The sequence below is a fragment of the Astyanax mexicanus genome, chromosome 23 (assembly GCF_023375975.1).
Source record: "Astyanax mexicanus isolate ESR-SI-001 chromosome 23, AstMex3_surface, whole genome shotgun sequence".
NCBI classification, from domain to species: domain Eukaryota; kingdom Metazoa; phylum Chordata; class Actinopteri; order Characiformes; family Acestrorhamphidae; genus Astyanax; species Astyanax mexicanus.
Genome location: NC_064430.1, coordinates 7,985,001 through 7,997,778, shown reverse-complemented (window position 1 = coordinate 7,997,778; position 12,778 = coordinate 7,985,001). Strand labels below are relative to the sequence as shown.

At 38.3% G+C, this 12,778-nt stretch overlaps 1 protein-coding gene across 1 annotated transcript in view; it reads left to right on the top strand.

Annotated features, from left to right (window-relative positions):
- gas2b (growth arrest-specific 2b) overlaps positions 1 to 12,778 on the top strand; it is a 43,648-nt gene that overhangs the window by 28,618 nt on the left and 2,252 nt on the right. The window contains exon 7 of the mRNA XM_022667117.2: positions 3,103 to 3,210. Within this exon, the coding sequence (XP_022522838.1) occupies positions 3,103 to 3,210 (108 nt within the window). The remainder of the gene's footprint in view (positions 1 to 3,102; positions 3,211 to 12,778) is intronic.

Sequence of the window (12,778 nt, the reverse complement as noted above, 5' to 3'; positions counted from 1 at the left end):
CTGCTGAGATGAGGGGTGTGTACATGTACTGACCAGTGTGAGTGGCCAGAGTGAAAAAGTGTCACAGCCTTATGGCCTGAGGGACAAAAGACTTTAGGAGTCTGTCTGTGGAGCAGGACAGGGACAGCAGTCGGTCGCTGAATGAGCTTCTCTGCCTGGTGTTGGTGCTGTGCAGAGGGTGGTGAACATTTTTAATAAGTGCTTAGTTTTAGTTATTTTTTATTAATTCTAGTATTAGTTTTATGTGCAGGAATCAAAAAGGTGTTTATGTAATAAAACTCAACAAAATAAAGCCTTTAAAAAATATTTATTTACTGTGGAACAAACAACTGTCTACAAAAACTGTACAAAAACTGTAACAAAAAGGTACGCACAGTTAGCGCTCTTATGCTGCTTCTCAAACTGACTTATAGCTGTGTGGAGTTTATTCCACATACTGTATCACCTGTTACACTACAGGACACATGCTTTTATGTCCTTCACGCTCATATTCTAATTCCACACAGCATTCTGCTACTTTCTCAGCGTTTTCTGTCATTATTTCACAGCTAGCGCAAGCACGGTAAACAAGAAGAAACATCACAGACCACGAGGTGCCGCGCACTGCCGCTGTTGTGCCGAAGGCTAGAAATGCAGCCTTCAGAACAGGTGACCAGGCAGGCCTGAGGTCAGCCAGGGCCAACCTGTCCCACGGGATCAGGAAAGCTAAGAGGCTGTACTCAAAGAAGATTTCCCAACACTTCAGTGACAGCAGAGACACACAGAACCTGTGGCAGGGTATCCAGTCTATCACAGGCTATAAACCACATCCACAGACCTGCGACAGCGACACATCTCTGCTGAACGACCTGAATGGATTCTTCGCAAGGTTCGAGCCACTCAACAACACACCCGCCCAGAAATCCATCCTTCCTCCTGGTGACCAGGTGCTGACGCTGTCCCCAGACAGTGTGAGGAGAGCGGATGACACGACGGTGGTGGGTCTCATCAGCAACAACGATGAGACACACTACAGGAGCGAGGTGAGCCGCCTGGCCCCCTGGTGCAAACACAACAATCTCTCTCTGAACACAGAGAAGACCAAGGAGATTGTTGTGGACTTCAGGAGAACTCACACACTGCACACTCCTCTGTCCATCAACGGAACTGCTGTGGAGAGGGTGAGCAGCACCAAGTTCCTGGGTGTGCACGTCACAGAGGACCTCTCCTGGAGCACCAACTCAGCGTCACTGGCCAGGAAGGCAAATCAGCGTCTCTACTTTCTCCAAAAGCTGAGAAGAGCTGGAGCCCCCACCCCCATCATGACCACCTTCTACAGAGGGGCCATCGAGAGCATACTGACCAGCTGTTTCACCGTGTGGTACGGGGCCTGCACAGCATCCTGCCGCAGGACCCTCCAGCGCATCGTGAGAGCAGCTGAGAAGATCGTTAAAACCTCTCTCACCTCCCTTCAGGACTTGTACAGCTCCCGCCTCACACGGAAAGCCCTCCGTCTGGCAGGAGGACTTGCACTACACAACACCTGCACTACTGATATACTTGCACTGTCAATACGCACTTTAATTCCACTTAATTAAACTGTGAACTTTAAGGACTTACGCACCCATTCACTTTACCAGCCTTAAGCTATATACCATATACCGTATTTGCACTACTGTTATTTACTATTTTTACTGTCATTCCATCTCGATCAACATCAATATTGCACTATTGTCTTACGTATGTTTATTGTGTCTTGCTGTATTGAACATATAGTGTCTCCCACTCTTTTATATTATAATTATATATCTATTTTTACTTATTTACTTATATTTATATATCTATTCCTCCCCCACACCACTGCACCTTGTTTTTGTCTCATGTATGTCTATTGTGTCCCTGCTGTATTGTACACATAGTGTCTCCCATTCTCCTCTATTATATCTATTATCTGTACTTGCTGTAAAATTGGGAAGGAGAGTATCGTAATTTCAATTCTCTGTATGTCCTGTACATATGCAGTATTGACAATAAAACTACTTGACTTGACTTGACTTGACTTGAAATCTGACTCCCCGCAGAATCCGACTCCCCTTCGTGAGCAGGATTTCGGCACATCACTGCTCACTGTAGAACTGCTGGAGTGGACACAGCACTTATAAATAAATTAACAAACACAAACATATAGGGTATTCTAACTGTAATTTCAGTTCGTTTTAGTTAGTTTTATAAACTCTCAATTTAGTTCCAGTTAGTTTCTTTTAATTACCATCTAAATTGGTTTCAGTTAACGAAAATGTTTTGTTCACTTTCATTTTTTGTTATTTTGTTCGTTTTCGTTAACGATAATAACCTTGCTGCCATGTACTCGATGAAGAATTGAGAAAAAGTGTCTTTAACATAAACTGTACAAAGCCAAAGCATGTCTTACACTCTCTGATGTCTGGCTGTACTGAAATCAGCTATAGCCTCTTTTCAACTGCTGCTAATGTAGCATCATTTGGTTGCCAGAGCACTCAAAGGAAAGCACCAGATCCCCAACTCTAATATATCAGATAACAGATACCACTTTGTGATTCCCCATACGTACCACAGACCACACACTGGTCTAGCTGTTGGTTTAAAGGTTCAGCTGAAGAATAATGAGGTGGATTCTTTCTAGATCCTTCTTTATTTATCCAATATCCACTTTGTCCGATGGGCCAGTTTCTTTGGTAATGAAAGAGCTACTAAGCATGATGCTACCACCACCATGCTTAACAGTTTGTACAGTGTTAAAATAGCTTTGAATGTGACCAAATACCTCACAAATCTGACTCACCTTCCCAGGCAGAAGGAATTTTCTTTGTACATGTTGCAGCTGTGAAGTTTAGTCAAGCTTGAAGGTGTTGATTTTGGAGCAGGGGATTGTTTTTTGGAAGGCAGCCTCTCAGGCAAAGAGTAAAACTTGCGTAACCAATGACACTGTGGTTCCAACAACTTCAAACCATCACCGCAAATTTCTTATGTACTATAATTAGGGAAGTATATAGTGATAGCAACAGTAATAGATTTCACTTCCAATGGTTACATACTTTGAAAACAGAAATATTTTACACTAAATGTGTCTGTTTCCTTACTTAGGTGAAGCAGATCTCAGAAGACCCTCCCTGCACATGTCCAGTGAGGTTCTGCATTGAGAAGCAGCCTAAAGGTCGATACAGAGTGGGAGATAAAGTGCTGTATGTTAGGGTAAGTCTATAAACTTTAGGTTGTGAGCCGATAGCAAGCTAGAAACATGCTATTCTAAGCTAAGCCTGAGCTGATTGGTTTCTTAACTCAACTCAATTTAACTTTATTTATAACGCACATTAAAAACAACAGCTCAAACAAAGTGCTGTACATAGATAATCATAAAACATACAACAAACACTAAAACAATAAGACACATTAAAAATAAACTAGTAAAAACTAATTCAGAAACCAAATAAAAAATAAAAAAAAACTACCAAAACAAGAGTAAAATCTCATTTTAGGTCCAAAGCCAAAGAACAAAAAATTAGTTATTGACTATAGAGCTACAACATGATCTTATAAAATCTATACAAATATGACTAAAAGTGTTCCTCTCAAGATATTTCAAATATTTGCACATTATTTTTGCAAGTTAATTTCATGCAATACAGCTCCCGTCCACTGGTGGCAATGTTTTGCCTAATATGGCCTGTCTGCCATGTACTTGAAGAAGAATTGAAAAAACTGTCTTTACCATAGACTGTATACTATTTTTTATATGATGGACTGGACAAAGCCAAAGTTGTCTTACACCCACTGGTGTCTGGCTGTATTGCAACATTTATTTGGCTTCCATATACACCTTTGGAAAAAATGTAAGAGACCACTTCAGTTTCTCAATCAGTTCCTCTGGTTTTGCTACTTATAGGTTTATGTTTGAGTAAAATTAACATTATTTTGTTCTACGGACAGCATTTCCGTAGGTTTTTAATCACAGTTTTCATGCATCTTGGCATGTTCTCCTCCACCAGTCTTACACATTGCTTTTGGATAACTTTATGCCTTTACTCCTGGTGCAAAAAATCAAGCAGTTCAGTTTGGTTTGATGGCTTGTGATCATCCATCTTCCTCTTGATTATAATCCAGAGGTTTTCAATTTGGTTTATTGTCCAGAGCTGTATAAACATATACAGTATATTTAATCTTTTTTGACTTATACACAGAATGAGTGAAAGAGAGTTTAAAATACATCAAATAATATTTCTCTCATTGACTATTACTGGCTCCTGCTTGGACGTCTTATTCATTGTTAGTTTGGAGCCTGAAAGCGTGTGGAACTCATTCAAAGGCACAGACTCATGGGAGGCTGGGTTGCTTAGCAACAATAGGAAAGGGTTCACACCTTTTGAATGAAAGAGGGAAGGAGAAAAAGATTCCGACTGGCGAACGGATAAGATCAGACGATGAGTCCGTTAACAAGCTCTCTCACTGGAGGCAAACGACGCACAAATTTACATAAGGATAAGCTGTAAATAAAACAAACACCAGAACCATTTATCTGTGTGATGAGGAGGATTCTGTTTAGAAATGGCAGAACTTTCTGAGAAAATGAAAACGGTGTAAACCGAACATCAAAACGTGTTTTTTTTTTTGCACGTCCTTCAGTAAAAAAAGCTAATTTTACTTCACAGTACTAATGGGAATGGAAGTGCACTTGAAAGCATTGTCACTTTGGGTAATTGGGGGCCTGTGTAAAACCATTACATGCTCCATTACACTTATCGTAAGCCTCTTGTTTAACTCTCAGTATCTCTGCCACCAAAGCAGTAATCAATAAATAGAGACAGCTTGTTAAACATTGCGCAAGCCTGGTTCTGCAGTCGGCTATTGTGTATCTTAGCCTTGTCTTAAATTAATTGTCTTTAGTGAGTACTTATCACAATTCATATAAATAGTATTAATAAACTTTAAATATAATATATATATATATATAGAGGTTGGACAATGAAACTGAAACACCTGTCATTTTAGTGTGGGAGATAAGCGCACAGTTTTACTAAAAATATTGTAATGCACACAACATTATGGGTGACATACCAGAGTTCAAAAGAGGACAATTTGTTGGTGCACGTCTTGCTGGAGCATCTGTGACCAAGATGTCACAAGCAAGTCTTTGTGATGCATCAAGAGCCACGGTATCCAGGGTAATGTCAGCATACCACCAAGAAGGACCAACCACATCCAACAGGATTAACTGTGGACGCTGTAAGAGGAAGCTGTCTTAAAGGGATGTTCGGGTGCTAACCCGGATTGTATCCAAAAAAAACATAAAACCACGGCTGATCAAATCACGGCAGAATTCAATGTGCACCTCAACTCTCCTGTTTCCACCAGAACTGTCCGTCACCACAATCAATTATTGTGCTCTAAAACCAGGTGTTTTAGTTTCATTGTCCAACCTCTTTATATATATATATATATATATATATATATATATATATATATATATATACGTATATATATATATATGTATAATAACAGTGCCTTTCAAATGTATTAAAATGCATTTAAGATTTTGTGGATTTAAGGTTTGTCTTGATTGCAAATGGTCCGATTTGTAATCAATAAACAGAAATAGCTTCTGTTGTTAAACCTTACGCAAGCCTGACTCTGCAGTCGGCTATTACATATCTGTACAATCTTAAAACATGAAAAACAAGCCTTGACAGATGCTAAAGAGGAAGGTCATAAAACTCCAGAGCTTGTTTTACAACCACCTGGCGTGTGGAAGGACAATTTAAAGCATATACATATATATGTATTTAGTTTGAGAGACCAGTCATTTTAAGCATGTTACTGGAGTAGAGATTTCTGTGGAATGCCTACATTAGTAGGATGTGTTGCTTAGTAATTAGAATGATTGACATTCCGAGTCTATTTGACGTAAAAACCCTCATCCATTCCTGAATCTGAATGGATTCTTTCTCGTATCATATTCATGAGTGTTCAAAAATGATGTGCATTTTAAATTCAAAGGCTTTGTCGCTGCTGAGCAACATGCCAGGTATTTCCTTTATAAACAAAACTATTTAATAGATGCAGCATTTCTCTTAATTTGGACCAACAAAAATGCAAAGTGTTTGAGAAAAATCCTTGATAAAACTAACAGCATTTGCATTATATTGCCAATGACTTTTTTATGCCTAAAAGAGCCTAAAAAAAAGGATTTGTTGACTGCTTCACTTCAGTCACCATTTTTAAGCTCCTAATAATGACTGTATTTGTCTTTAGTTAAAGCTGTGAATACTATGAGTCCTAATTCATATCAATAGTACTAATAAACTGCATTAAAATTTGTATTTTAATTGAAGATGGAACTATTGTTTCACCCGCTATTTGTCTTTCAATCCTTCAGTTAAAAAAAAAGTCCTGTGTAGGAAAAACATTTCCCTCTGCTACCACCCCCATGCTTTACTGATGAGACACACATATTACACTGTCTTAACACATGGACGGCATGTAATACATTCTTTTTACTATACTAAAAATAATGTTTTACATGCCATCCATGTGTTGAGACAGTGAGACCAAATAATACAAAATAAATCTTTGAGATTATGTAAATATTTAAATGTGTGTTATAACTAAAAATATTTAAATTTCAGGAATTATAATATCTTATGTATCATAAATTATTTGAATAATATTGTATAAATTAAGTCATTGTAATTAGGTAATATTGTATGCAGAAATTAAGTAAAGGTTACTAAAATAAAGGACTGACTGAATTTCAGTTCAGTTATTTATTCTATGTAACATTTTAGGTCTTGAAACCGAGCTAAAGTTACTTAAATTTATTTGAAATTCAATTTACTTAAAAAAAGCAAATGCAGAAAGTTGCGAATTTTTTTTAAAGTAATTTTACATATAATTGTTTTCAGTGTGGGAAAAAAACGCCTTATAAGGATATAGGGAGCTTAAAGCTTCACTAGGTAGGATTGAGATTTTGTGCTCGTGGGCTCCCCCTACAGTTGAAGAGTGTAATAAATGTTTCAGGCGGATTAGTTTCTTTTTCTCGTTTTCTGGCTTTCACAGACAAATTGGGTCTCTTTCCAGCTTCTGCCAGAGTGTCTGTATGTTAGTTTGTAAAGAATGAACCAGTAGTCCTTGTAGAACTGTTAGAACTAAAGGTCGGAAAGCAGGTCGCAGTTCTCGCGAGCGTTGGTCGCGGCCGGCTCGGAAAACTTACAGAGTCTGGTTTGAGCTCAGAGGAGCTCCGGCACAGAGACGAGAGCACCGCTATTCCTCCTATTACACCTCAATGCAGGGCTGCAGTGAGTTTCAAGCTGTAATTTTACTTCTTAAAAAGATCAAAAATCAAGGAATTCCTACCTAGTGCTGCTTTAAGAATGGGCGGAAAAACGAGAAAGGGTGGAAACTAAAGTCACGCCGACCGCGACAGAGAGAGAAACAGGGAAGAAATGTAAACAAAAGCTCACCAGAGAATGCATTTTATTTATTCTTTATTTACTTCATTATCATTCATTATAGGTTAAAACAACCTCACAGGCCAGATGTTTCATTTTTTACGCCTATTGCTGACCCCTGCTTTGGGAGATCATTTAACACTTTCAATTTTACTGTGTGCAAAAGGGTCAGTCCAGTCTAATTACTGTAAAAAAAAAGAAATAGTAGCTCTCATAGCCACTTCCTAAAGGTCCTAAATGGCTAATGACTTCCTATTCTTCAGGGAACAACAACATGTTTTACGAATGATTTGGGACGGCCTCTACAGGCTGTAGAAAGGCTGTGCGGAATTTATTGATTTCAGTGGTGGAGTCATTAGCAGAGTGATTACTCCGTAAAGGTTGTAAAGGAGTGACAGCAGTGCTGCCAGGCCACGCCCACTTTCTTTTTCTCTCTTGCTGGGTGATTTTTCAATCAGGCAACTCCTTCAGGGCTTCTGCACTCTACTGTATGGAAGAAAATGAAAAAAAGCAGAAAAGCAGCAGCCCTGTTTCCATCACCAACCCAATTAGAAAGAGAGAGAGAGAGAGAGAGAGAGAGAAAGAGAGAAAGAGAGAGAGAAAGAGAGAGAGAGAGTCTTACCTTTGTACTCATTCACCAGGCTTTGACATAGAGCTTTTAATGCCATCTCTCATCGCCTGCTCGGCTTAATAGAAGTGTGTGGGAGATGGATTTGATCTGCTTTTAGGCTCTGAATAAAGTCCTGATTTGAAAAGGAAAACACATATTAGATGCCATGAATCTCTTTGTTTCTTCCAGAAGAAGCGAAAGAACTGGCTAAAGCAGCTGATTTCCATTAACGAAAGGTGATACTATTCAGAATAAAGCCAGTGCAACGTGATGAAAGATCTGATATGTCTCATTCATGCACGTCAGATAATCAGTAAGATCCCTGTCACCGGATGAGTGAAGTCTAAAAGGCTATCTCAGGCCTGTGCTAAGTGAATGGAAAGACCTCTCTCAATGAACAAATTAAGAAGATGTGGTCCGTCTTTACAGCTCTGGAAAATAAAAATAAGAGACCGTCTAAAAATAATGAGTTTCTTTGATTTGACCAAATTGAAAACATCTGGAATATAATCAAGTGGAAGATGGATGATCACAAGCCCTCAAGCCAGGCTGAACTGCTTGAATTTTTGCAGCAGGAGTGAGTAGCATAAAGTTATTCAAAAGCAGTGTGTAAGACTGGTGGAGAAGAACATGCCAAGATGCATTAAAAAAATGTGATTAAAAACCACCAGGGTTATTCCACCAAAAATTTCGGATTTATGAACTCTAAACTCTCTAAACCATCACTGATTGCAGAAACTTCACACTAGACCTCAAGCAGTTTGGACTGTGTGTCTCTCCACTCTTCCTCCAGACTCTGCTCCCTTGATTTACAAATGAAATGTAAAATTTACTGATGATCAGTGATGGTTTAGATAAAGAGACATGTCATCTGCTGCTGTTGATCCACTGAGATTTATTATCAAGTCTAAAGTCAGTTCAGTTTGTTTTCCCAGAAAATATTACAGCACTTCATGCTTCCCTCTGCTACTGACAACTTTATGGAGATGTGGATTTCATTTTCCAGCAGGATTTGGCACACAGCCCACACTGACAAAAGTACCAATTGGTCTTATATAATATTCAAATTTTCTGAGACACTGATTTTTGGGTTTTCGAAAGAAAAAAATGCTTAAAATAGATCACTCTGTGTGTAATACATCTATATAATATATGAGTTTCACATTTTTAAAGTAAAGTTTCAATGATACAGTGGACAAAAAAAAGATTGTCAGGTCTTAGGAGGATATAACAAAAGATCAGGGCCTGGGTGAATGATATTAGCACACAAACATTTCTTTTTATTCTTATTTTCTACCCATCTGCCCGTGTGTCATATCCGACAACCTGCTCTATAGTTACAGGCACTCTTTGCATTCATATCTCTCTATTCTCTGCTCACAACTAACCTGCAAATGATGTGCTACACAGAAATAGAAGCGGAGAACAGTCTGTCTCCTGTAGGAGAACATCTCTACTAGGCTGAATGCAGTGCTGGATCCTGAGGGACCTGGCCTTCTCAGCTGCATGTTTAGTGTGGATGAGAGAAGAAACTGCAGTCTGACATCTAGTGTCTGTGATCAGCACTGCAGGGTTAAACTGCAAAAGAGTAAAATAAAAAGTAAAATAAAGTGGAATTATTGTTATATATAAGTTCAAAATTTATTAATCACATGCATGGTCATATAATTATATAGTTAAACAATTATGAGATAAATGCTTTTAATGCATTGATTATCCAATCACAGGAAATAAACATAGCATAGAATGTACAGAAAACACATATGATCTGGACACACCATCTAATTTAATGTTTAAATCTTTCCTCTATTTTTTCCACTATATTGTAAATTAATACTAAATGAACACATCAACCAAAATACTCTGTGAAGCATTTAGGTCAGGGGTGTCCAAACCTCTTTTGTTGGGGGCCAGAAGGAGAATATATTTGAAGTCACAGGCGACAGATTCTTCAAATTTTTCATGATTTTTCAAGATTTTTCATGATGTCTCTTAATATTAAACTCCTTAATTACGGCAACTTTTAGACTCTGATTTTCTGTATTAGAAATGCGAACCCTCTCCGCTTTTAGACTCTTTGGCCCGATTTTCTGCGCTAGAAATGCGCACCCTCTCCGCTTTTAGACTCTTTGGCCCATTTTTCTGCGCTAGAAATGCACACTCTCTCCGCTTTTAGACTCTTTGGTTCGTTTCTGACACCTAGCGTTTAAACTTTGAATCTCACATAATAAAAACCTGCTTAACAGCGGGCCAACTTTCATTCTATCTCTAAAATACCTCGCGGGCCGCTCCAAAAAAGAAAACGGGCCGCAAATGGCCCGCGGGCCGTAGTTTGGACACCCCTGATTTAGGTGCTCTCTTCTGGGGTGCTGTTAACTTGAAGACAAAACACCTTTGATGAGACACTGAAATGGAAAGATTAAAATAATCTTCATCTTGTATCTGATTTATGTTTAAAATAACTGTATCATGGAATTTGGGTGATGTGTTGTAATGCTTACATCAAGTCTACCTCTTTAATAGTTTAATTCGATCATTGCCGAGTCACGTGAACTGAACGTGAACGTGAGTTTTCCAATTTCCTATTATCTGATTACCTAAATTCATGAAAATGCTTTGATTGGATTGCTAACAAACTTCTACGTTCTTCTGTAATCAGATTATGAAATACAAGTAATTGCACTTTTATTGGCTGTGTCTGAGGTGTAAGAAATGCTGGAATGCAGGAGGCATGAATTCACCCAGTCATGTCTGAATCTAAGTTTAGTAATGTAGAAATTGTGCTCATATCCAGCAATGAACTGTCAACTAGGGGTGGGCGATATGGCTCTAAAATAATATCACGATATCTCATGGTATTTTCACGATAGTGAAAAACAAAGATGGTACACTGATGTAAAAACTAGGTAATTAGGGGTGGGTGATATGGCACGGTATTTCAGGGTATAATATCATTCACAATATTCAAAAATTTTGGCGATATTATCACAGACAATACGATATGGCACACCCTTACTGTAAACTATAGATACTTGGCAATATCAGGACAAATTGTATTGATATGGATACGGAGGCCTTCTGTGTGGACAGCAAAGCATTAAGTCAGCATTTCTTGCGTATCAGACACAGCCAGTGTTTGTCAGGATAAAAAGGGATATCCTACACACCCCTCTTTCTCCTTCTCTCTCTCTCTCTCTCTCTCTTTCTCTCTCTCTCTCATGTCAAACCTGAGCAGCCTGACAGGCCTCAACATTTTAATCAGGTTGGAAACAGCTGAGACACACCACAGACTGATTGGACAAACCAGACGTGGCACATGCAATGGGCGTGCGTGTGTGTGTGTATCTGTCCATTAGGATGCATGGCAGGTCACTGGGGCTTGACGAGGGAGGGGGACTCCCATATAAATCTGCTTGTAATACCAGCAGTGGAACAGCTCTCTAATGAGGGGTTACGGCTGATAGTGGTGGGCTTGAATGCCTCTGGGGAGAAGCCGGTATCTCTAGAGACCAAACCCCTCGTGCTTCACGCTTTTATTCTTTTTAGCCCTCTTCCTTTTTTAATCTCTCTCTCTCTCTCTCTCTCTCTCTCTCTCTCTCTCTCTCTCTCAGTTCAGTGGTGCTTTATTGTTGTGAATGTAATTAGATACACTATTGCCAAAGCCATTAACAGTAGAAAATGAAAATAATTAATAATATAAGAGTAGAAAATAATAGATCTTATTAGAATAAAAAGTAAAATATGATTAAATAAATAAAACAGTACAATTTAAGTTATTAGTGATAGTAAATGGAGTAAACAAACAAACATTAAAAACAAACAACTGTTTGACTCTCATACTTTCTCTTTCTCTCTCTATTTCTCTGTCCCTCTCTCTCTTTCTCTCTCTCTCTCTCTCTCGCTCTCTCTCTCTCTCTTAGTTTAGTGGTGTTTTATTATTGTGAATGTAATTAGATTACTATTATAGACTATTTCCAAAGCAATTTACAATAGAAAATTAAAATAATAAAAAATAATAAAAAAATCGTATTAGAAAATTAACTAAAATATTATTAAATAAATAAAACAGTAGAATTTAAGTTATTAGTGATAGTAAATAAACAAGTAAACGAACATAAAAAAACAATCACAGCAACTCTCATACTGTCTCTCTCTTCCTCTCTCTCTTATTCGCATTTTCTCTTCTTGCTCCCCCTCTCATTTCTCTCTCTCTCCCCCTCTTCATCTATCTCTCTTCTTCTCTCTCTCTCTCTTTTTGTTCAGCTGATGCTGTTGCTGTTTCCATAGCAGTGCTTGACTCACACTATGCTAGAGGGTGTTGAATGCTTGTGCATCACAGGTATAAATGTGACAGAAGAGAGAGAGAGAGAGAGTGTGTGTGTGTGTGTGTGTGTGTGTGTGTGTTAGAACAGAAACCATTTATCACTTCAGGCTCTCTTCAAGTTTAAATGTAATGTAATATACAACCTGTGTGCTTTTATTGTGTCTGAGTGTGTAAACTGGCCTGTAGAGACACAGAAAAACATTTAAAATGAATGTCCATACAGAACCTTGTTTGTAATTATGCAGAAATGCAGAAATAATGTTCCAGGAATGTTCTGAAATTGTGTTACATAATAATAGTTTGCATTACAATGTTATTAAAATGTGTCTCATGTCACCTTTCCAGCTGGACAAATAAATAAAACATTATAATAACATCCAGAAA